The 25,422-nt window shown below is 40.1% G+C and overlaps 1 protein-coding gene across 2 annotated transcripts in view; it reads right to left on the reverse strand.

Annotated features, from left to right (window-relative positions):
- Positions 1-1,968: 1,968 nt before the first annotated feature.
- Positions 1,969-25,422, reverse strand: part of PREP (prolyl endopeptidase) — a 114,666-nt gene continuing 91,212 nt past the window's right edge. For both annotated transcript variants that reach the window (XM_075747795.1, XM_075747797.1), the window contains exons 11-15: positions 22,209-22,345; positions 13,392-13,486; positions 10,375-10,506; positions 5,182-5,338; positions 1,969-2,789 (exon numbers count right to left, since the gene is read on the reverse strand). In XM_075747795.1, the coding sequence (XP_075603910.1) occupies positions 2,495-2,789; positions 5,182-5,338; positions 10,375-10,506; positions 13,392-13,486; positions 22,209-22,345 (816 nt within the window). In that variant the 3' untranslated portion in view covers positions 1,969-2,494. The remainder of the gene's footprint in view (positions 2,790-5,181; positions 5,339-10,374; positions 10,507-13,391; positions 13,487-22,208; positions 22,346-25,422) is intronic.

Below are 25,422 nucleotides of genomic sequence, written 5' to 3' on the forward strand. Positions count from 1 at the left end.
ACAAGAGTATTACTCACTCAGCATTAATTACAGATTCCAGTTGGAGCATGACCCTTTCTGCAGTGAAAGGAGCAACTCCTCTAATAGGACAGCTCTGCAACATCACTTTTTTGGCACCTGAATCCTGGGCTTGGCATACCTGATTAAAATCAATTAAACTGTCAACATTAAGACCCTATTACAGAAACACAACGCCTTCCCAATAGAGATACCAGAATTCTACACGGGATACTCTTGAACGCGTCTTACTTTGTGAGTGGTGTCTCCAGCAAGCCAGCTCCACCTTCAATATTATTGATTGCCACTCAAAGAGAAATGTCTGTTTCCAAACTGCCCACATTATGGGTCATCTGCCCCGATACTGAGCCATTTAGGGAACTCAGCTTCAGCAGAAAGCTTCAGGAGGAAAAGGAATGATTTTTAACCCGTCCCAGAAGTTTTGTGTTTGAGCAGCTGGAGAACAAGGAAAAGCAATTTTACGAACAAAGAACTGAAGAGATGACTGAGATGGCTGTGCCCAAGCCTTTGCAATTCAATGCACCGACTCAGTTCAGCTCTGTTTCACGAACACCTGAGGACTGTGTTTTCCACACACCCTGTCCTGCAAAGCTCTCCTCTCAGAGGTGAAGCTCTGCCCTCCTGATGATACTGCAATGTTCGATAAAAGGCCAGACGCCGCAATTGTGAGGTGATACAAGTGGAGATGGCACTGCTTTATGTGCTGCGTTTCTGCCATGCAGGGAAGCTGTTGAAAATTCCCAATAATCATAGAAAGCAGTTCACCTACCTCTGGGAAAAGAGGGGTGCTGAACCCAAACCCTATTTTCACAGCCTGGAGGGAAAAAAACCAAACCCTCCCTTAACTCCATATTCTGATTGTTTAATTCAATGCTGTGATCAGAATGCATCAGTCCATACAGTATCTGGTAAAACTGTAATGCCCTTGGATAACAAATAAACCCCAGATCACATACAGGTTTTAGGTGTGGTATTTCATAGGAAAACAGAAATACCTTTCTTTTTTCCCCTCCTAAAATCAAATTATGCTTAATAAGGGCCTGGGAGGGATGATCCTTCCTGGATTGCAGAGGGAAACAGCAGAAGCCCCAGAGCATGAGTGAAACACAGAATAAATCTGGTGCAAATTTATTTTTAATTTTGCTGCTGTTTACAGCAGCCTACTCCTCTTTTAAATACCATTCCCTCCTCTTCCTGGGCTGAGGCACTGTTTGCTTAGAGATGAAACTCCTGAGCCCAGAGTTAAAATACAGGGCTTAGGGTCTAAGTATGAATATAATGATAAGCATGATTCTGGAAGAATATATCAGTTTATCCAAAACTGAGAAGCAGCAGTGTTTTCTGGAGGGATAACAAGACTAATAATAATTGGTAGAATACTTTTTTGCTCTCCAAAATCAAACCCCAATTGCTGCAGTGCATCAGAGTTTAGACAGCTAGTAGGCAAAAACTCACATCTACTTCATAGCTCTGCAGCCTAGATGGGAAAGACATGAAGTGGCAGCTCAAATACTGTGCCTGTGTCAAATCGTGAGGGACTGTGACTACGAGCTCTTGTTCTGCAGCCAGAACTAGGTTATATACAGATGTTCAGGTTGTCAGAGAACATTCTGTTAATGGCATCAGGAAAAACTGAACTTGAACAATCTGGACAAAGCTGTGGTTTTGGGTTGGTTGTTGGTTTTGGTTTTGGTTTGTTTTTTTTTAAACCTGTGTCTGGTGTACTCTTCAGAAATAGTTAAACAGCTAACAGCAGATGGGTGGTTGAAGAGCATCTGTGTAGCTTGACTGAGATTACAGTGAGAATCTAAGAATTCTTCAAGTTTTCTGGCCTCCAATTTTCTCTTCTGTGTGGAAATAAATGACAGAAAACTGGTGACATTTTGAAGTCTCTATGGAAAGAAAGAACAATTTAGCAACATGATTATTATAGACTGTAACACACTTACGAACAGCATGTAATATAAGCTTTTTAATAATATTTGACTTAATTACCCAGATTACTGTCTCTTCGGTATTTCATGGTTATCACTGAACACCCTTCAATTTACATTCTTAAATAAGTTACTGTGTAAATAAAGTATGCTCAGAGTTCTTGTATGTGGACAGTACTTACATTTAATTACAGATGATCTGGATATGTTTATAGGTGTAAAATACATTAAAATTGTTTACAGGAAATAAGCTCGACTAGCACTAACTCTGAAATCTAAATGTTCACAACAGCACCAACAGTAGCTAAGCTATTTATTTGAACATGCTTTTCAAAATGTACTTTGGAACGCAGTAGAAAAGAAATTCAAAGAAACGTCAAAAAGAGGGAAGCACAGAAGATCAAAACTCCATAGCAGGTTGGATCAATAAAATATTAAACTGCAGTTCTTAAATGCAAGTACTACACCAAGTAGTAGTCTGGTTGGTCTTAAATGGTGTTAAAGCCCTTGTTTTCTAAAGGAGACAATAATAAGCATTTTGCCTATTCAATCCAATCAAGATTTAGGCATCGTGCTATAAAAGCAAACATATCTGACACTTCTTCTATAACTTTAGCAGTTGGCTTTCCTGCTCCATGCCCGGCCTTGGTGTCAACATGGATGAGAAGCGGATTGGTTTGTTTACGGCTTCGGCCCACAACATATTGCAGAGTAGCGATAAACTTCAGTGAATGCAGAGGGACCACGCGATCATCGTGGTCTGCTGTGAGAAGCAGCGTAGAGGGATACTGGATGCCGTCATCTTCTGGTAGTTTGATATTGTGAAGAGGAGAGTACCTGAAAAGAGCACACAAATGTTTACGTATTTTTTCCTCGACACCCAACAAGAAGGTCCTGTTATACCGAAATCATCACAGTGGCATTTGATAGCACTCACAATACTACAGTTCTCAGTTGCATAAATCAGAATTGCACTACTGGCAACTGATACATGGTGGTGGCCACAGATCTCTGGCTCTCAAATGTGAAGTAAGTACATTTCTTTAACTTCGGAGAGGCATATGCATACATCTCAGGGAAATGCCAAAAATACCAGGAATGGGCAACAGGGAAACTGCAGCAAAAGCTGTCAAGTCTAGAGCAGGATCCATCCTGCTGGGAAACAGGGAAATTGAGACTTTTCCCCAGCATACATATGTAGTCCAAGTCTGCATGCGGATGGCTTCTTCCCATGCAAATTTGGAACAGCCTCTGATGGTAAGCCACAAGTGCTGTACAGTTACTGCATTTGCTCCCTCCAATATTTAGGCCACCTTTGAACACGTGTGTACTCTGAGGGAACACCATGCAGGAAACTGAAAAGAGAACTGTAAGTTTTCCTACTTTCAATAGATGACCTTGATTCCTATTTTTCAGCAACGAACACTCTAACTTTCAAAATTTGCTTTCTTTGCAGGGGAATTTACATCTTTTAGCTACAGTAACGTAACATGAAAGTTGTATCTACATATCTCAACACAAAGTAGTCTCTACCATTAGAAATTAAACTTAATAGTAAATCACAAAGAATTCCATCTAACCATTTCATACTTCATTTAGACAAAGCTATACCTAGGAAGAATGTTACAGTCCATAAATCAAGGGTAAGATATTATTTTTCCCCCTATTTCATGACAGGAAATTGAGAGGGACATTCTGCTTTATTTTTGAATGAATTTCCTACTTGGAGGAGTACCCATTAAGTAAGTCCAAATTATTTTTAAGAATACATGACAATATTTGAATGTCTAACCTAACAGATTCCTGCCTTCCTCATTTTCATCTAAGGAACAATGTAAGAAAATTTGCAGACTATGATTGTTTTGAAAAGAAGTTAAACGATACCACATCCCACTCTATTTGTATTATGTATTTTTGTGGTATCTGTAAAGGAAATATCAAAGCAACATTACATATGTATCTTCCTACATTTAATAAGCACTTGCCAGCTGTTGAAAAGGAGGCAAGGAAAATATTTCAGGTATTGCCATATAAGATGTTTCTAAAATGGTATTTTGAGATTTTGTGAGTAAGAATGGGTGTAAGTAGGTACAGAGTGATTCCTTCCTACAGATGCATTTCTGTCAGTCACAGAATGAATTTAAGACTTCACTTCTACTTTACCTCTTCAGAATATCTGAATTCACATTATGAATTCACACATATGCAGACAAGTTTCAGTGTTCAAAAATCATGAAGATTATTTGGATAATTTTTGTAACAGTTAATCTATTATCTATTATCTAAGTTATCTATTGATAAAAGATGAATCATGAAATTTGTTAATTGTTTACAAATTGTTACAAAAATGTGTTTGCCAGTGAAAGCTTAAATTAGACAACTGGAGGTTTTGAAACAATCTAATTACAATGGGCCCAACTGATCATCTAGTATTTGGACTTTTTTTTTTTTTTTAAAATAAATGCTTTAGATCAAGTTAGATCTCAGTGTACTTGTAGCACATGTACTTTTTAATATCTAAACACTCTATTAAATTTCAGACCAGCAAAATTTTTTAGTGTGTGTGAAGCATTCTCCTGGAATGTCAATCTTCATTATTAAAGGAATACAAATGCAATAACAGAAGATGAGGTTCCAGAAAAATATTTAAAAACTATGGCCCTTATTCTAACATGCTCATTATTAACCATGTCCAATGTGCAGATCATCATTGCTGTTCTTGCACAGCTGTCTCTCTCGTCTCTTTATATTTTATTTTTTTTTAAATAATCTTTCCAGATCTCTCAGCAAGGAGTTAAGAAATGAGTTAATATCCTTTTATGGACTACTGCCATTCAATTCCTACAAATAAATCCCATCCACATTGTACAATACAATTCACAATGGTAATTGTCTCTCCCCCATCATAAAAAATACAATTCTTGCACTGGTTCACTTGAGAATATTCTGTTGTGACAGCCTAAAGGAGTAATTATTCAGAAAGAAAACCTTACAAGTTGTTAAAGCTGCTAGTAGAACCAGGTCTTTGAAAAAAATGACCAGTTGACTCAACAGGGCTTTGAAGGTAAGTCTTTCATGCAAAACTGACTTGTAAGGAAATGCTGAACTCCCCAAATTCAGTGTGGGAAAGGATGAAATAATCCTTAGAATAGATATTGATCATGACAACCTGAAACCATTGAGCAGACTATGCATTTTAGCAACCACAGAACTATTTAAAGGCACTTACTTGCACAGCCATTCAAACTGCTCTTTACAGTCGGAGCAACCGTAGTCAGTGGTCCAAGCATGGCCAATGGTGTACTTGTGGAACTTGAGCATGTCCATCACTCCCACTTGGGCAATAGCACAACCAAATAGGTCGGGGCGCTGATTAGCACAGGCAGCTTTGAGGGGAAAACAACTCTGTTAGTATTCATATCTTAAAGAATTAACCTCAGCAGTGAAAGGTCCACTGCCAAGTTCATGAAAGACCAGCTTCCAGAAAGCTGTCTTTTATAAACTCAAAGTTTCTTTATAAAACAAAAAAGTAAAACTGTTAAGTTAAAACAATGTGAGAAGAAATATAGTTTGCTATATAATATCTGTAGCCAAAAAACTTGAGTATAAAATATCTGATATAAACCCAATTGCACTGGGAAAAGACTGCCAGTGATTGTGAAGTCAAATAGACTTTAAAGTAAAACTGAAAGCAAATACACAAATGGATAAAAATTATAACTCGCAAAGATAGTGTGTTCAAAAGAGCTTAAGAGCTATTTCCCTGTTCTTCAAGCACCAAACATGCTGTTCTTTGAAAACTGCCTTCCAAACTAGCAAACTGGCTTTAAAGGAGATATGCACTCTTGTAAAGTATGTGAGCTTTTGGACTACTGAATTGAAGTTTCCTAAACCATTCACTGTTTAAACTTTTAATATTAGTATCAACAAAGAAAAGGGCATTAAGGAGGAAAAGCTCTCCATTTATTGATGAAAGTTTTCTTCCATAATTGCTATGTAAACCCATATGAAAAGAGTTCTTATAAAAGCAGATTACTACAAAATCAGAGGAATAACCCCATCTTAATAATGCAAATTACTGTTGCATTTTCTTTTTTATGATTTCTGTCTTCCTAGTACTGGAAGGGACAACTTCTTTGAGAATAATGCTTGCCTCATACATTTTATAAATAACCACAGCAGGCCCATCTAGCTCAGTGTTCACTTTATAAGACTGGCAACTGGCAGAAGCTCTGGGAAAAGGCATTAAGCAAATACTGAAAGACATTTCCTGTACTTTATCAGCTTTTGAACTAGTTCTTTAGGTTTTCCTGGAGCTGGAGTTATCTCCAGCCATCCTGTTAAACAGCCATCAAAACACCTATCCTCTGTAAATACATCTATTTCCTTTCTTCATCTTTATTCATCTGGTGTTCATAATATCCTGTAGCAATAAGTTCTTCAATTGATTTAAATCTGTTGCCTGGTGATTTTACAATTCCCCTGCTTTTTTTGAATTTGAAGAAATAAGAGCTCTGAGATTTTCACATAACTACTACAATGGATCCCAGAATCCCTTTCTTAATTCAGAGCTAATCACTCTGCATCCACACATTGGTATATTCTTTCCCAAATTCTTCTATCTCCTCATTTTTGTCCATTGTGAAAATGGATCGTTTATTCCCACTTTGGCTCTGCTAACCAGGATATTGCTATGACACGACCTTGCTTCCAGCTCAGCAAGAACTTTCTTGCATAGCCGTATGCGAGGGACCTTGCCAAAAGCTTCTGAAAATCCAGGAATAACTCCTCACCTAGATCACTGTTACAAGCACCATATGCTCCCTGACTCCTTCAAATAGCTCTAATAAATTTGCAAGATGTAGCTTCAGCCTGCAAAATTCTTCCTTATATGTCAGCTATTATTCACTGGTTTCAAGTGGTTTGCCCAGTAGAGAAGTCAGATTTATTCATCTGCAGCTTGTGGATCACCATGAACCATTTAAAAACTGGCATTACACTTGCCCCCTTCTGTTCCTCAGATATTCAGGCTTAGTAGCCTGCAATTTCATATCGGAGTTCACTTAGGATCTTGCGTGTGCACCATCTGGTCCTGGCAACACACTGCTTTTCATTTGATCAATTTATTCCAAAACCTCTTCTGCTGATGCTTCAGCTTGAGTCAGCTCCTCAGAGTATTCCCCATGAAGACAGACTCTGGTGCAGGGAACTCCCCACGCTCCTCAGGAGGGAACATCAATACAAATAGACCATTTAGTTGTTCTGCTCTGCCATTATCTTTCTTTAGTGCTCCTTTTACACCTCACTAACCTGTAAATCCCACAGATCTTCTGGGCAGCTTCCTGCTTCTGATGTGTATAGAAAGCTTTCGTTGCTAATCTTTATACTGGAAGCAATTTGCTCATCAGTCTCCTGCGGTCTGTCAGTCCCTCTCAGAGTTTATGGTCTACCCTGTTTTCTTCATTTGAACATGATTTCTATTTTCTGAAGGATGCGATTTTACTTCTAGTCATCTCTGATATGTAACTCCTTTCTGAGCCATTTCCATAAGGTATATATAGTGCCTTAAATTGTTGCCACGTAAAAGCTCTTTATCCGTTTAACTGCAGCTTTTGATCAGATCCCTCCCCTTCATGTTATTTCCTTTTATGAATATAAATTATATTCTGGTAGGAAAAAAAGCCAAAACAACTATCATAACATTTAATTTTAGTACTCTTTATTGCAGAGTGTCTCTTGAAGCACTGTGTGTTGCTTAGGATTTTATAAAAAATTGCTGCTCCTAGTTCCCTAAATAGTTACTACAGTAAGAAATCATTTATGGAGACACTCATCCATTCCCACTGCACCCCTTTAATTAGCCATAATAATTATATGCATTAATAAACTGTAACCTGGAATCACAATTTATTCGTGAATTTTACTCCTCTACGCATACTTTGAGCTTTAAAATTCAGTACAAAAGTGAGATTTCAAAACCTCAGAACTGTTTGTCTAAGCAAACACGAGAGGTCAAACACTGCGTTTGCAGGAAGGAGGTTTTCAGCTCACAGCTGTGCTGCTCTACTCAGCTTTGGGCTCACGCTGCGGGACAAGGAAGTCTTGTCTTGCAGTTGAATGAGGCAAGAGCTGAGGGCTCTGCACTCCTCAGAGACACCTCCTGTTAGTCAGACTAAAAGGAAACAGTATTTTGGAAGAGTGACAATACTCTTCCTTGTCAGTTTTTTCTTCAAGAAATGAGAACTGAGAAAATCTGGCAGTGGGTCCTTGCACCTAAAGTATGAGTTATGCTCTCTAGTGTTGCATGAACAGCTATTGCAAAATTTAGTTCTGCTTTGCTAAAAACCACTTACAAGAATTTCCTAAATTAACCTAATTCTACTCAGGGAAGGAAAATCCCTATCTGGTTCATCAAGAGCATGGAAATCCAGCTGGATTGTAATCCATCTGCAAGTGCAAGGGAAGGTTTCTATCAACAGATTTTTCAGAGCAGGGAGGTCTAGATTCCTAACGCCTGTCTCCTGCTGGAATGGCGTGCACTCTGCAGATGTCACCTGCTTCCCTTTACCTAAACAAGGAGCCCAGCTGACTTGTTCAGCCAGAAACAGGTTTTCTGATGACTAAAGCTGGGTAGGATGAATCTGATCCTGACGGAAACTGAAGTCCAAGTAACCGTAAAATAGCATTTTCAGAAGCTATGTAACACCTTGACAGTTTAACTGCATTTCCAAATATGTATTCACACTCACATAAAATTGACTTGTGCAATGCTTGCACTCTGAATGGTGTGCAAACCCTTTAATCCTTTACCATATTCATCCATTTCTGTTGGTGCTCTTATTTACAATGCACAAATACCTCCTGCCACCTTTAACCAAGAAAGCAAAAATATAACTTCACAGGTGCTTGTTACTTATCTTTAAAACACTTGCTTTTTAAAAATAAGAATGCAGGAATAGCCAAGATGGCTTAGACCAAAGATCTGTGTAACTCCAAATCCTGTTTCTTATGCTGGATGCTAGTTCACTGAGCCAGTATTCAGCAGCAGGTAAATAGGGGGGAGTATAAAATGACGAGCAAACAAAGAGCAGGCCTAGTAAATCTGCTCATTTTCTATAAATCAGTGGTTTATGAACTTGAAAGGCTTTTTTTTTGTTTTCTCACGAGTAACTCAACTCTGTCACACTGTCACATGCCTTTCATGCTGTTTAAAAATACAAACCCCAATATTATCAATCTGTGTTTCCTTCTCCTTTTAAAATTGTACAAAATCACCTGCCTTTTTCTTCTACTACTTTCAGATACGGATAATTAATCAGAAATAAATTTTGTAGCTCTTTAAATACTGCTTAGACTGTGAGACGTTTTTGGGACAACCTTTTCTGTTTAAAAGGAGGCTATTAATTTCCTTGAATTTCAGAACACAGCAGTGAATTATATGTGAACAAGATGCATTTGTAACAAAGTGCTACATTTACATAGACCCTCAAAAGCTCATGACTTTTTCAAGTAGCTGTACTTGTATTTTCCATTTCTCACCAGAGACAATGATTTTATTTGTGGTCATGTTTTAACTACACAATGAAGTAGAGTCAAATTGTTACATGCCCCCGTATGAAGGCTTTAAACACAGAACTGTCATGTTTTCATTTGCCCTCTAGGAACAAAATTGCATGACTACAGAAAGAGTGAACAAGAAACTCTGATGAAGGACTGCAGGATGTGGGATTTTGGCTTATGCTACAGACCACACAAAGTTTCCCAATGCTACATAACAGACTTCTGGTTATTCAGTAATTATTTTGTAATGGTCAGACTCTTTTCAGTGCTGCCCCCTGACAGCACTGTTCCAACAAACTGGAACACAGGAAGTTCCATCTTGGTATGAGGAAAAACTTCTTCACTTTGAAGGTGACCGAGCACTGGAACAGGCTGCCCAGAGAGGTTGTGGAGTCTCCTTCTCTGGAGATACACAAAACCTGCCTGGACGCCATCCTGTGCAACCTGCCCTAGGTGATCCTGCTTTAGCAGGAAGGTTGGGCTAGATGATCTCCAGAGGTCCCTTCCAACCCCTACCATTCTGTGATTCTGTGATTCTGTTAGCCTTAAGAAAGAAAAATCAAAACCCAAGTGTTTTTTTAAAGCATTCTTACTTACAGTGTGATTCTACCACAAGGTTAGCTCTGCCACACAAGACAGTAATTGTAAGAATGGCTTTTAACAGTCAGCCTTTGCTAGAGACTGCAGAATCCCAATGTCCTGTGCAAACAGCAAATAAAGTGGAATTGTATATATTTAACACCTGGTATACATTAATGCATTGACATTCTGGCAACTTTTGAAAACAGGATCTCATAAATTTTTGTCTGGTTACTTTGATAAACCCAGCACCAAACCCAGGAAATATCTGAGAAGTTCTTACCAACTAAGAGGCCCCCATTTGAGCCTCCATTAATAGTCAACTTCTTTGGGGACGTGTAGCCTTCCTTGATGAGGTATTTGGCAGCGCACTGAAAGTCATCAAAGCAATTTTGTTTGTTGGCCAAGATACCACCTAGCACACAAATAAAACAAATCAGTTGATGCCATAAAATCCATTTGATACCATCTCTTCAGAAAAACATGTGTGCAAAAATACCTGGGAACAATTCCAGTTTCATGAACATTTGAATAATTGATGCAGCTCAGAAAGACAGCAAAAATGGAAGTTTCTTTCAACATAGAGAGAGTATAAGATGGTTCTGTCGATAACTCTAATGCTTTCAGAAACTCTGAATAATACATACCTATACTGTGGAGTGAGTGCCAGGTAATGTTCCTAACCAGTAAAATTAAAGCTAAAAGCTTTGCATTGCAAAATATACACAAAATGACCACATACAATACACTTGAGGTTTGATCTAATGGTACTTTAACAGCATTAAACTCAGTGACAGGTTCTTAGGGCAATAAAGCTTCAACTTATAAAATAAGCACTTCTAATTTCCTTGACATAGAATATGTGGCTGGTAATTTACCTTTTTTTTTCTATTAGCTGTTTTCAAATCAGATGACACATAGCTATGGCCAAAAAGGGGCTTAAGAATGGCATCTTGGTTTGAAATTTTATTAACTATTAATACAGAAATACTTAAGATGCTGCCATCCTGTTGAACAAAATTCCAAACATGATCAGATGTATGAGGAATAAATGATGACTGAAAATTTAGGTCCAGACAATGACAATGGTAAGACTTCCAGTTCTCAAAACAAAAAATTTTGCAGAGTGAGTTACAGAAGGAAAAGGATGGTTTTGCCCTACAATCTTTCAACTATTTGAGCAGGAGGATATCAACCTAAAGAACTCACAGTTGACCAAATCTCATAATCTTCCCTCTTTAGATGCTTGTTTGGCAAGAGATTAAAACTGGCTTCTCTTCAAAGGTTATCCTACCTTAGACCTGGTATATTCTTTCTCTGGCAACTAAATGCTAGAAAGAAATTGGAACTGGGAAGAAAATCCTCATATTCCTGTAGCAAAGGCAGTGGTCCAGCAAGGTAAGAGGGGCTCAGTGGACGCAGAAGTGGAACTCCAATTCCTTCTAATTTGTTTAAAAGCTGGATGTTTATTCTAAATTAATTGCCTAAAGTTCCCAGTAAGGTCCACGAACCTCCAGGACAATTAATTCCACCCTAAAATAAGTGAGATGAGCTATCATCTGGAGGTGTCTCTCTATCTCCATTGTCCATCCAGTGATCCTAGACACCCAGCTTTCACTGGATGCTTCATTTCTATTTTGCAGAAGTTTGGTAAGATAAGTCCAACACTATCATACAAATCTTGTAGAACTGGGATCAGTAATTTTTTATTTTTTAATTTATTTTTTTTTTAGCAAGTACACATCATTCTCACATTAACAAGACCATTGAAGAGAGGTATGTTGGAACAAGGAAAAAGTCTTCAAATGTGTGGCAATAAAGGAGAAATAAATCTCTTTGCTCAAAGTTCTGGTCTGGTGTAAGGTCAGAATCCTATCTATACAATTAAACCTAAGCAAACAGACTTCTGTAATTGCTTCTGGAATTAACAAAGAACAGATACATATCTTATTATGCAACTGCAATAGAAGACTTGGGTCAAAATTAAGCAGGAAATAGGTGGACCAAAGAAACATTATCATATTAAGATAAATTTTATTAAACCTATTACAAACCAATAGTCAAATTAAAATTAATGAAGGATACTTCATCTTTAGCAATAATATCCTGTATCTGCAAGCATATAGAGCTTCTATTTATGAAACTATTACATATTTAACTCAATTGTGAGGAAATGACCCAGACAAAAAGTTACCACAGATGAAACAGTAAAACCAATATGTAACGATCTGGGAATACCGTTCTGTCTGATAAATGTTATTATGGATTACTCCCAGGGCAAATTGCTGCATCATAAACACTGCTGTTTTGGTGCATCTGCCTTGCTGACAACATCTTCAGCAACTTATCCACCAGATTCTTGGTGGATTAAATAATGATAGGCATGTTACAGAAATGAGTAGGACTTTTTCCAGCTTTTTCCTCTGGTGAAGGAATGCAGGAAGCTTTCAACAATAAGGCAAGTGGACAAAAATGATTAGATCAGAAAAACATGGAGAAAAATGTATTAAAGGTATTAAGAAAAGGAGAAAAGAGATTGATGGGGTTTTGTAGTGAGTGACTTGGTTTCCCTGCAGCACAAAAGTCAGCTTAAAAAAACCCCAAAAGGTCACATGCCTGCCTACAAGAAGTTAGACCCCCTAAGAGAGTGTGGAGAGGATGATAACATGTCACTGCACTTGTGGAGCTGTTTGTTTTCATATGAATATCACTCACATTCACTAAATACAAAAAAAGGGTCTGTTCATAAGTTGTGTGAAGTTACATTCTAAACTCAAAGGTTCACACCTTCTGTAAGGTTCTGCAAATGGTTTATTTTTTGTGTGTGACACCAAGAAAGTCTAAATAGTCAGTGCTGTTGTCCTGGGGATCTAGAATTGTGGGGCCACATGCACCTGCAAATAATGAAAGAGGTACATGAAAGCAAGCCAGGTCTCCTGCAATATAGACAGACATTTTTTTTTGAAAATCAGTTCAAGATAAATAGCTTCAATTTCAGATCCTTAAGTCTAGGGAACTTGATCTGGCTTAAAAAAACCCAATAATTTTCTTGGGAAATATTGTGTTTGTGCAAAACCATTTTTAAGTAGGTTGCAAAAATTAAAGCAATCTAACAAAAAACATCAGATAACACTGGACAAAGTGCAGAACTAACATACGAGTAGAGGAAAAAACTTTACTTTTCTACAGAATAAGTAAGAGGCAAAAGGACATGTGAGTATGGAACAGGGAGTGAACAGAAAATGATGTAATTTTCATTGCTAAGCCTGCAGTTTTGTTCCTCTACTTGGACTGATTTACCTTTGTGCCAGGTCTCTCCATATTCACCACCGCCCCTGATGTTTGCCACTGCTAGAACACCCCCTAGATGTCGCACAAAAATAAGTCTTGACACACTGAAAAATCAAACAGATAGAAGATTATTTTAATATCCAATTTTTATATCTCGACCACTTTAAAAAAAATACTTTGAGGGAAAGATCTCTCCCAAAATCGATGATGAAATCGTGAATGAAGTTCCCCCTTGATGGCAAATCTGAGTAGCCAGGCTTTTTTCAATGGTTATCCATGGAAATGAAACCCTCTGCAACCTTGGGAGAGGAAGGAACCAGTGCTGGTCCATTCTTCTTCCTTTAGTTCTGCACTTTGGAGGAGAGTGGCCAGTGGTTCTGCCTAACAGAAGACCCTCCACCAAGGACATGTCACCAATTTTTTTATCATCTTCAAGGCCTTCAGTGTGAGGATTAGAGCTATGCAGTACCAACCGGATGGATCCCCATGGCTTTCTGAACTGTTCCTCTTCTGTTCTTCCCCTCTGCTTTTTCAGAGAGGAAAGGAAGGCTTAGCCCAAATGAAGAAAGCAAAAAATTAAGGCTGAAGATCAGCACTTGATCTTTGTTTATGAGGAGATATTTTCAACTTCTCCTTAACATACTTTTTTTTTTTTGACCTTTATAGAACTGCGTTTGCAAAGAAAACTCTGCTTCTACCATTGTTTCGTGCCAGGGTCTGCAGTCAAGCTCTGGCCAATCTCCTTCTTATTTATTTTCCACTTGCATTGCTAAATACAAAACAAATAGTAAAAAATAAAATTCCAAGTTCTGCCTTCTCTAGTATCTCTAGAACCTAGCTGAAAGCTAAAGTAGCATCCTTTAGAAAAAAAAAAGTCAAATTGTAAAAGTATCAAAGCTATTGGTATCTTTTTAAAAGAGATTGAAGTAATTTAAATTATATTTAACAATTAAGAAGAGAAATAGATCTCTGATCTGTTGAGGCAGTAGCTTAACATAGCAGAAGCTCCAGATGGCAAACCACGCATATGCCAAGGAGACCAGTAAAATATTAAAATTTAATCCCAACAAGTCTTTTTTTTTTTTTCCCCTCCTGCTCATCAGAAATGCCTTGAAAGACAGTAGTCCTACAGTCTCTCAAAACATAGCATCAAAACAGGTAAATTTTTTATACCTCCCAAATCTATTATCTGTGTACTGGCACTTGTTCTTGAGAGTATATACCAAGGATTAAGGAAAGAAAATGAAAAGCAGAAGGATGACTGATAGATTTCTGTATTTTCATAACCCACAAAAGGAAAAACTTTCCACCTAGGCTGGTTATCTGTGGCCATCAGATCGCTCAGGAGGCATGAATTATCTCTGCTTCTGTAAAATCAATTCTCAACTCCATCACTGTGAATTGTATTTTCCCCAGATTGCTGTGACATGCTGATCAGATGCAAGATTGATATTCTATAAGCACACTGTGCAAAGGTCAGGGAGCATTATTCTGTCAAACTCCAGGATGCCTCATTTTGACAGGCTGCTAGACAGCTAATGCGGAGTAGCGTGACACTAGGCTGCCTCATGAGATTGTGGCTTCTTAATTTTTGGTATGTTAGAGCCAGAAAACCTCCCAGACTATTCTGCACTTCTTTTCCCTGTCTCTGTCCCAAACAAAATCAACAGAAACTTTTTGGTCCCAACTTACTTAATCTCCTAGTAATCAAATGTAGGAAGTACAGGACTTGCAAGTAAGGTAAGAGCTTGCTACCCAAATATATTGCCTGAGAATATTTAAAAAATAAAAGATTCCAGAACAGAGTCCATCCTCTTCTATCTGCTGAAAGAAACTGTGCCCGTCTGAGGGATCAGCATATTTAACCAGCAAAGAATCTATGAGCAACACAAAACTAAAGTACTGAATGCATCCTATCCTGTCTCCAAGGACTCCCTGGACATCCCATCCATCCATGGACTCCCCTAACAGAGATGGTACCTTAATGATAATTTTTGGAGGGGTCTAAGTGACTTAGGATCTCATAGGATATGCAATACTCTTATTATAGGAAGTTAAGTCCCCATTTCCTCAAGCAAACAATTTTTCTGTTGCACACACTCTCAATGAGATAAAGTCCAGAATTGGGTAACAATCGTTATATTGTCCAAACTATAAGTAGGGCTTAGTATATCTGTGCTCACTCTCAGCAGTACTACTGGGATTTAGGCACTTCTGAAAACATTATCCCATATACCTCAACATATACATCTAGTAACGTCACTGCCAATGGCTGTTAATTAATATCTGCTCCAGTATGGTCAGTAGTAAAGTGAGTCAGGAGCCTTACTTGACCAATACTTTGAGGAAGATGTGCTTAGAGCTTGTGACACGCTTTCTCAAAGTGGCTTTTAAATTCAAGGAACCAGGTTTTATTAATATATAATTGGGAATCATTAACTTTTAAAAAAAAAAAGGTTAAAATTCCGAGTGATCGGTCAGCACAAAATTCAAGTTTTATACACAGCCCTGCTACTGATTCCTGTATTCTTCCAGGTGGGTTCTTGCTTCCAGATCTGATTTCAAGTCAACTTGGCATCTGAGTCATAGCAAACTGCCCAGTCGCCCTGGATGCCTATGAAATGTCTCATTTTGCACAGGAAAGTCTGGCTCCCTGCTCTTCCCAACAGTCTCTATAGCCTTTTTTCTCATCAGCTCTTTTTTTCCTTCTCTCCTGGGAGCAGAGTAAAGAAAAACAGTAAAGCAAAGGGCAATAGGGCCAGGAAGGAGCCAGTGGAGGGAGGAGAGGATAGTTCCTTCCCTGGAGAGCTCCTTCCTGACCCTACCACTCTTTTCTTAAGGAGCATAACACACAAAAAATCAGAAAACAGGCATTGCTTTTTTGCCGTATAGAACACCACAAGGACCTGTACTTCAAGGAGCAGGAATGCTTTCCCTGTCAGGTTTTACAGCTGACAGCTGCAGCTCTCCTCTTTGGAGAAATGCAGGCTACCACCCTGGTGATGGGGAAGAAAGTCCTGAGTCACTGGACTTGGTTGCTCTCTTGGCTTTTGTGGAGCAGGAGGGAGTGGTATTAAAGTAACCGCAAAGAGTAATCTGCACCCATAATGCTGTGTTGCCTGACCGTCCTGTGGGCTTACAGTTTCTCCCTGCACCACCTCTTTGCTTAAAAGCTTGGTATGACAAGCCGTGTAGCAGTGAAATGCAATTTCACAGTCTGCTTCACAATCAGCTGTATTCCAGTATGCATTAGAAACTGCTTCTCCCGTACCCACACGGGCACATGCAGAACAGTGAAGGGAAACACGTTGGTTCCTGCAGGGTAATTAGCCGAATCTGAGACATTAGTGATGGGTTTGCAATGGCGTTTCCCCAGCAGCTCTGCCAGGCTACTGGTATCGGTTCCATCAGCTTTCACTTTCACTTGCTCTGCAGGCTGTATAATTAATGACAGTGCTCTAGCAGGCACCATACTCGACATGCTACCAAATGCAGCTCTTCAGTCCAGAGGAGCATATAAAAGACACATGCTTGCATTCAAAAATAAACCACTGTAACTGACTTAATGACTTTGGCCTATCATTCTCGTCGTTATTTCTGGATCCTCTAACCTGTTGGTTTCTGTCCTGGTTTCAGCTGGGATAGAGTTAATTTTCTTCATGGTAGCTAGTATGGGGCTGTGTTTTGGATTTGTGTTGGAAACAGAGTTGATAATACAGAGAAGTTTTTGTTATATAGAGCTGTTTTTTGTTATTGCTGAGCCGTGCTCACACACAGCCAAGGCCTTTTCTGCTTCTCACACCGCCCTGCCTGCAGGATGGCTGGGGATGCACAAGAAGCTGGGAGAGGACACAGCCAGGACAACTGACCCAAACTGACCACAGGGATATTCCATACCATATGGTGTCATGCTCAGCTTATAAGGGGCTGGGGGAAGATGAAGGACGGGGAGTAGGGGGGGGGGTGGCGGTGTTCTAGTGATGGCGTTTGTCTTCCTAAGTAATGTGATGGAGCCCTGCTTTCCTGGGGATGGCTGAACACCTGCCTGACGAAGTGGTGAATTAATTCCTTGTCTTGCTTTGCTTGTGTGCACGGCTTTTGCTTTACTTATTAAGCTGTCTTTATCTCAGCCCACAAGTTTTCTCACTTTCACTCTTTCGATTCTCTCCCCCATCCCGCCAGAGGGGAGCGAGCGAGCAGCTGCGTGGCGCTTAGTTGCTGGCTGGGGCTAAATCACAACAGTTTATTTATATTGATTTCAGTAAAAAAGACTTCATTTTCATTTTTTGTGTTGGAGAAAAAATGAAAAGCAACATCGGTGTCTGAATTAAGCAGAAATAAACTCCCCAAGCCAGAGAGCTGGGTCACATTAATGGGTGCAAAATACCAGTGAGAAAACATCGTACTGGCTTGAAGAAATACAGGATAAAAATGAACCACTGGAAAGGAGAAGGTGAAGTGCTCTGTGAAGTTATAAGAGCCTTAAGTTCTAATAAAAAATCAGGAATATTTATCCAGAAACTTGTTTGTTTTTTTAAAGGTCAATGTCCAAGTGGAGACCAGTGACTAGTGGTGTTCCTCAGGGGTTGGTACTGGGACCAGCACTATTTGACACTTTTGTCGGTGACATGGACAGTGGGATTGAGCACACCTTCAGCAAGTTTGCTGACGACACCAAGCTGTGTGGTGTGGTCGACACGCTGGAGGGAAGGGATGCCATCCAGAGGGACCCTGACAGGCTGGAGAGGTGGGCCCGTGCAAACCTCATGAAGTTCAACAAGGCCAAGCGCAAGGTCCTGCACATGGGCTGGGGCAATCCCAAGCACAACTACAGGCTGGGCAGATAATGGATTGAGAGCAGCCCTGAGGAGAAGGACTTGGCAGTGTTGGTTGATGAGAAGCTCAACGTGAGACAGCAATGTGTGCTTGCAGCCCAGAAAGCCAACTGTACCCTGGGCTGCATCAAAAGATGTGTGACCGGAAGGTTGAGGGAGGTGATTCTCCTCCTCTACTCTGCTCTCGTGAGACCCCACCTGGAGTACTGCGTCCAGCTCTGGGGTCCCCAGTACAGGAGAGACATGGAGCTGTTGGAGCGAGTCCAGAGGAGGGCCACAAAGCTGATCAGAGGGCTGGAGCACCTCTCCTATGAGGACAGGCTGAGAGAGTTGGGGTTGTTCAGCCTGGAGAAGAGAAGGCTCCAGGAAGACCTTATAGCAGCCTTCCAGTACCTGAAAGGGGGCTACAGGAAAGCTGGAGAGGGACTGGTTACAAGGGCAGGTAGTGATAGGGCAAGGGGTAATGGCTTTAAGCTGAAGGAGGGTTGATTTAGATTAGATGTTAGAAAGAAATTCTTCATGGTGAGGGTGGTGAGGGACTGGAACAGGTTGCCCAGAGAAGCTGTGGATGCCCCCTCCCTGGAAGTGTTCAAGGCCAGGCTGGATGGGGCTTTGAGCAACCTGGTCTAGTGGAGGGTGACCCTGACCATGGCAGGGGGGTTGGAACTAAGTGATCTTTGAGGTCCCTTCCAACCCAAACCATTCTATTATTTTGTGAAAGGTAAGCAGGCTACTACTCAGTTGCTCTTCCTTAGCCATGTGTGGTGGGTTGACCCTGGCTGGGGGCCAGGTGCCCACCAGAGCTGCGCTATCACTCCCCTCATTCACTAGACAGGGGAGAAAAGGTATAACAAAAAGCTTGTGGGTCAAGATAAGGACAGGGAGAGATCACTCACTAATTATCGTCACGAGCAAAACAGACCGAACTTAGAGAGGGAATTCATCTTATTTATTACTAAGCAAAACAGAGTAGAGGAATGAGAAATAAAATCAAATCTTAAAACACCTCCCCCCACCCCTCCCATCTTCCCAGCCTCAACTTCACTCCTGGCTTCAACCTCCACCCCCCTCAGCAGCACAGGGGGACGGGGAATGGGGGTTAAGGTCAGTTCATCACATGTTGTTTCTGCCGCTCATTCCTCCTCAGGGGGAGGACTCCTCTCATCATTCCCCTGCTCCAGCATGGAGTCCCTCTCACAGGAGACAGTCCTTCACAAACTTCTCCAACGTGAGTCTCTCCCACAAGCTACAGCCCTTCACAAACTGCTCCAACGTGAGTCCCCCATGGGGTCACAAGTCCTGCCAGCAAACCTGCTCTGGCGTGGGCTCCTCTCTCCACGGGTCCACAGGTCCTGCCAGGAGCTTGCTCCAGCACAAGCTTCCCACAGGGCCACAGCCTCCTTCAGGTGCCTCCGCCTGCTCCGGCGTGGGGTCCTCCACGGGCTGCAGGTGGAATCTCTACACCCCCTCATCCTCCCTCCATGGGCTGCAGGGGGACAGCCTGCTTCACCATGGTCTTCACCACGGGCTGCAGGGGGATCTCTGCTCCGGCGCCTGGAGCACCTCTTTCTTACATCTTCTCACTCCTCTCTCCAGCTGCAAAAGCTCTAACTTGTTTTTTTCCCTTCTTAAATATGTTATCACAGAGGTGCTGATTGTCTTGGCCTTGGCCAGCGGCGGGTCCGTCTTGGAGCCGGCTGGCATTGGCTCTGTCAGACACAGGGGAAGCTTCTAGCAGAAGCCACCCCTGTAGCACCCCCAGCTACCAAAATCTTGCCATGCAAACCCAACACACCATGTCTCAGCTCAGGATGAAGTGAACTATGTGGCAAGCCTCAGCCCTGACCATCCTGTGGCTGCTTTCTAGCACTTGTGTCTGTGGTCATCTACAGAAAAAATGACCAAATCATGGTATTGGGCTGTGGCTGGAGCAGGACCTGGGAACTCCTTGTGGAGTACTGCAGTGCACAGTAACAGGAACGTACTCAAACATCACTCGAATCTGCCAGGTGAAGGCGGAACTGGATGTCCTGCCATTCTGGCATAAATTCTCTATTACAATTTCCTTTCCCTGATCTTGCCGGCCTACTTTTGGAACACACTTCCTCACCAAGTACTCAATTCTCAGGTTATTAACCATAAAGATGCATTTGAAGACTTTGGCTTTTCTTATTGTTTTTTTAGAAAGAGAAAGGCTGAGAAGGGATAAGTTGATATTACAGGGAGAAAATGAGGAGGGAGGTGTGGCCAATTGTGGTTTATTTATCTTGTCAGTGAGATAATGTATTTTGATCTGGAGGTGACTGATAGTTCTCTGTGCGTTTACTTTTAAGGGATTGTTACAGATTCATATTCTTATTTTATGAACTGTATAATGAAGGTTTCATAGGGTTCAGGAAGACATAGGTCACTGCTCCCATTTCTCATCTTCCTCTCTTTTGACTGTCAGCTGCACCCTCCTGCTGCTGTTTGCTGGACTCCTAGGAAAGTCAATTTTTAACTTGCCAAAATGGCAGAAAACCACCCACTCTGTCTTGTTGGGATAGTTTTCTGCCATTCTTGTGAGGTAGATCAGCTTAGCAAAGGTTACAGCAAGCACAAGGGCCAATGCCAATGGATGGGAGGTGGAAGGAGGCACTGTGAGATACCGTCTGCTTTTGCCAGCAGCCAGCTTGTGTCAGCTCTGCAATACATGAAATTTTGTCTTACACCAATAGATACATAATATTTACTTTAAAAAAAGAAAACATGATAAGTTTTATCACAGTTTTCAGCACCTACAATAAACAGTAATAAATCAGTGCTTAAGCCTAACCTAAAAGGGAATTTAAAAACTATTCTGGTTATATAATTGTCTCTCAAAACCCGCACGAAATTAAAAATGTAGCTTTACAAAGCAGATACAAAATTTTCAAATTATCACAGAACACAAGATGGGAGGTCCATTGTTAGACAAGGTATTTGCTAGAAAGGACAAGAAACTATAAATGTTATTCAGAAATACAATCACAGTGACCTGGAAAAACGAGCGCTACAAAGGATTTCTTGAAATGTGCTATCTCTAAAGCAAGACTGGTAACACCTAAACTTAATAGGATGGTTTCATAATAGATTATTCTTGTGTTGGTGAGCTGCTGAAAAAACTCTCTGAAAAAACTGCTCTCCATTCAGTCTTTTGCATTTCTGTTTTCGTCTGCCTTGCCTAGGAGCATTTCTTACATATTACAGACAATCACTGCCTCTTGGTAAGTCTATTCAAATTCCCTTGCTGAGGAAATAAGCCTTTTCTTTAAAAAGATCATCTATTCAATAAAGCTTATGGCTTTTGAGGGCTACAAATCCTGTTTTGCAAACAACATTTTTGGTTTACAGTGCGTAGCTTTGCATATGCAGAGCCTATATCATGTGCATTTCAAGGCAGAATCATCTTTGCTCTTTCCTGATTATATGGGAACACAGTAGAATTTTGCTTCTAATGTAATCTCCTCAGAAGTACAGTGTGAAAATAGAGCTAGATTTTAATTATTTGCATTAATTTAAGCACATATTCAATTTTCTATGATATTCAGACATAGGTAATTGTATAACTTGGAAGAAAGAAAACTTCCCATGTTATTAGTTCAGCAAAGTATACAAAAATACTTCGTGTAGTAGGTCCATATGCTTTTCTGTTGAGCTCAGTGACACAGCAGGAAGAGTTGAAGGTGTAATCCCAAGGGCAGGGTGCCTGCTGTATACCTCAGAAGAGCACAGGACTCCTCTGTTCTGACATGGATTTCTTCTGTGACCCTGGGCAAATCCCTGGAATTCGGAACTAACAAAGCAGACAAATGATGCCTGGACACTGATGTGCAGTCCTTATGGCCCCCATGTTGCATCTCGGGGACCTGGAATGCATTATTCTGTCAGATCCATAGTCCACCCTGCCCTCAGTCTGTGACAGCTGATAATACCAGATACTTCAGAAGAAGGTATAAATTACCCTGCTTACCTGTAGCTTGGTGTAATTGATATGTTGAAGCCTCCATATCCATATAAGAAGGCAGGATGAGAACCATCCAATTTAATTCCTTTCTTGTGAATAATAAACATTGGGATCTTAGTACCATCTTTGCTAGGGTAGAAAACCTAAGACAAGAGAAAAAGAAACCAGAAATGCTGTTATTGTTGTAACCCTCTACGTCTGCTGTTAACAAGAATCAGAGGCAATCACTTTCATGGTGTACAGTTGTAAAACTTTTCAAGCAACCTGCACCAGTTGCCCAGGTCGGGTTCAGTAAGGATGCTCACCTGCTTGGTTGCTTAAAGCTCTGGGTAACATATCAAAATGAGACAATACAAAGGGTATGACAATATCATTTTTGTATATCCTATCCATCAATTCTACATACAAGGGGGTTTAAGAAAATGCTACAAAACCAATACAATTCTCTGCAAGGAAAGACTGGCATTGTAAAAATGTAAGAACTGCATGGTCCGTCATATATTAAAGCAGCAAAGACTGAGCTGGCAAGGAGAATGAACAGAACTAAAATCAGATTTCCAATCTAAAATTATAACTTCTAAAAATGTTTCCTTTTTATAAATTAAAAATTTCAGACACTAGAGAACAATAGAGAAGAAAAACACATGATAGGGTGGTGACTTAGCAAGACCCCACTAAGCATTGTTTTGGATAACAGAGAGCTATGTTTCTCCCAAATAAATATGTAAAACTCTCTGAAGATCTGGTCTTGTACCACTGAAATCACAGAGAATTCTTTTATTTTACTTGATGCAGCAGTCTTTGCTTGTAAAAACATAAATTTAATCACAAGCAGAAGGCTAAAGACATTAAAAAAGTCGCCGTATTTTAGTTTTAGTATCAATACATTGGCATTAACAATATTTATCAGTGGAGTCATTCCACATACCAGACTCAAGTCAAAAGAATAAACTTCAAATAACTGAAGATGCTGTTTCTTTCTAAGCCTTGTGAAAACCCCCAAACCCACACAGCAGAAGATCTGATCTACCCACTGGCTTTCAGGAAATCAGCTCCCAAAACACCCAGTATCCACATAGCACATGCTTTCATATCTCTTTCTATTACTGCCACAGCACTGTGTGAAATTAAAAGCTAAATTCCATGTACACAAGCAGACTGAAATTGCTTAACACAGTTCTTATACCTTATTGTTTTGATGCATGTATCTGCCTGCACACTCTAATTTAGGATCCAGTATGTCTTATTTTGACAGTCAAGCAAAACACGTGGGTGTGAATGCAGTTTACTGCTTGTCCTAAGGTTCTGGTTGACTACTTTTCATTGCTTCGGTTTTAGCATCATTATTTGCAGCTTCTAGGCTAATTAGAACAAAGAAGTAGTAAAAGAAGTGACATTCTTATCATTTTGTTGCATGTTTACAATCTCTGTGCTTTTAAAGTAAATAGACCTGCCATGCTTTATAAAGCACACGATCAACAGGACCTATTTTTGTAACAAATGAACCCCAACAGTAATATGAACCAGTGCAACACATTTATTCTGAGCATTGCCTGTCATGCGAAACATGTAAATCCACGTGGCATGTTAAAAAAATAAAAATCACATTTAATTTTAGTTTTACCATGGCTAAGGAAATGTGAGAAATTTCAAACGAGATCACATCTACCTCTGAAGGCTTCACCAAAACCTGTAGACATATTCCAGATAAAATTCAGTATTTCACAGTTCCTGGCAGATGGAAAAATTCATAACAAAAGCCCTGAAGGCACTTTACACAGATGAGATCAATGTTTCCAACTACTGCCACACGTAAACCTTTACTGACAAAGCGCTCATCAGAACTCACTGTGGCAGATTACAAAGGATTTTCATTTAAGTATTTAGCTGAACACTATAAACAAACAAAATATCTGATGGACAGGAAAACTGCTGAGGGTAGTGATGAGGAGTTCCAGAGAGACTCCTCTCTAAAACGTTATCCACCAACTCCAGTTGCTGCTGACAATTCACACGAAGTGAGCACCTAGCCCTCCTCTGGTTCCAGCAACTGACTGATGGACAGTCCTTTCCTGATGATTAACGAATGCTGCTAATCTAATTTTCCTGCTTCTTTCTGCACAAGGGGCCTTTTTAAAAAAAAACAAAACAACAAAACTCTCTGAAAACTGACTTCAGGAGGGTTTTTATCATCGTCAATTAAGATTAAATAACATACCATTAAATGAAAACTCAATACAAAAGAAAAGATGCATGTCAAGGTGACATTTGTAATTTAAGAGTTTTCACTCCTATCTTTGCTAAAATAATGATTACCTCTCCCTCCAAGATTAACAACAGAGGGGGGTGGAAATCAATTCAGTGAGACACTGAGATATGTGAAGCTATTTAAGCTTCTCCAAATAGACTATTTTCAACAAGTGATTCAATCTCACCTTTAAATCAGGTGTTATCTCTGAAGCAAGTCCAATGGTTTATTCATGTAACCAATAAAGGGACGTGCTTCTATCTCAAAGATTAAGGTAAACTGGAAAGGGCAAGCCCTAAAAAGAAGAATTTCCCATCATGGTATTTCATGCCTAATTTTAGAAGCTGTCAGCTTTTACAGGAGTAAATGCTCATAAAAGGATACTACTGTTTTCTGCTTTATCGCAGCTAGGAGTGATCCACTTGTACTGGCCACATTATATTACTCACTGCTCATATATTTTCAAATACTCTCATGTGACTACAGCACACATAAGAGGACAAATTAGCAAAGTGATTTTGGAGGGAAGAGGATTGGGGACAATGCTTCAGGCATTGTTATGAATGATGAAACTCATCATTCAGGAGGGACATGCTAAAAATAATTATTTTTGGCCTCTAGGAATGCACCAGCAATGCTGTTTGCTTGACAGGGCACTCCTGCTGCATGCAACCCTTCGTACTATTCTAGGAGCATGCCGCTGGAGCGGTACAGCAGCCCTGAAATAGTTGTAGCTAACTTCAGCTCACACTAATGTCCCTATCTGTCACACGGCAGAGGGGTCTCAGTGCCAGAAAGAATCACTTTCAATTCAGATGCTGGAACCTGAGGCATAAATTTATAGCCCCTATTCTTCTTATTATGACCCAGGGAGAAAACAACACTGTTCACACAATTACTCATTACTATAAACTACGTGAAGATTAAGCTATATAAGCTACATAATCTTAGTCATTCTTCTTTAGTGCATAC

Source organism: Balearica regulorum, chromosome 3 (assembly GCF_011004875.1).
Source record: "Balearica regulorum gibbericeps isolate bBalReg1 chromosome 3, bBalReg1.pri, whole genome shotgun sequence".
Lineage (NCBI taxonomy): Eukaryota > Metazoa > Chordata > Aves > Gruiformes > Gruidae > Balearica > Balearica regulorum.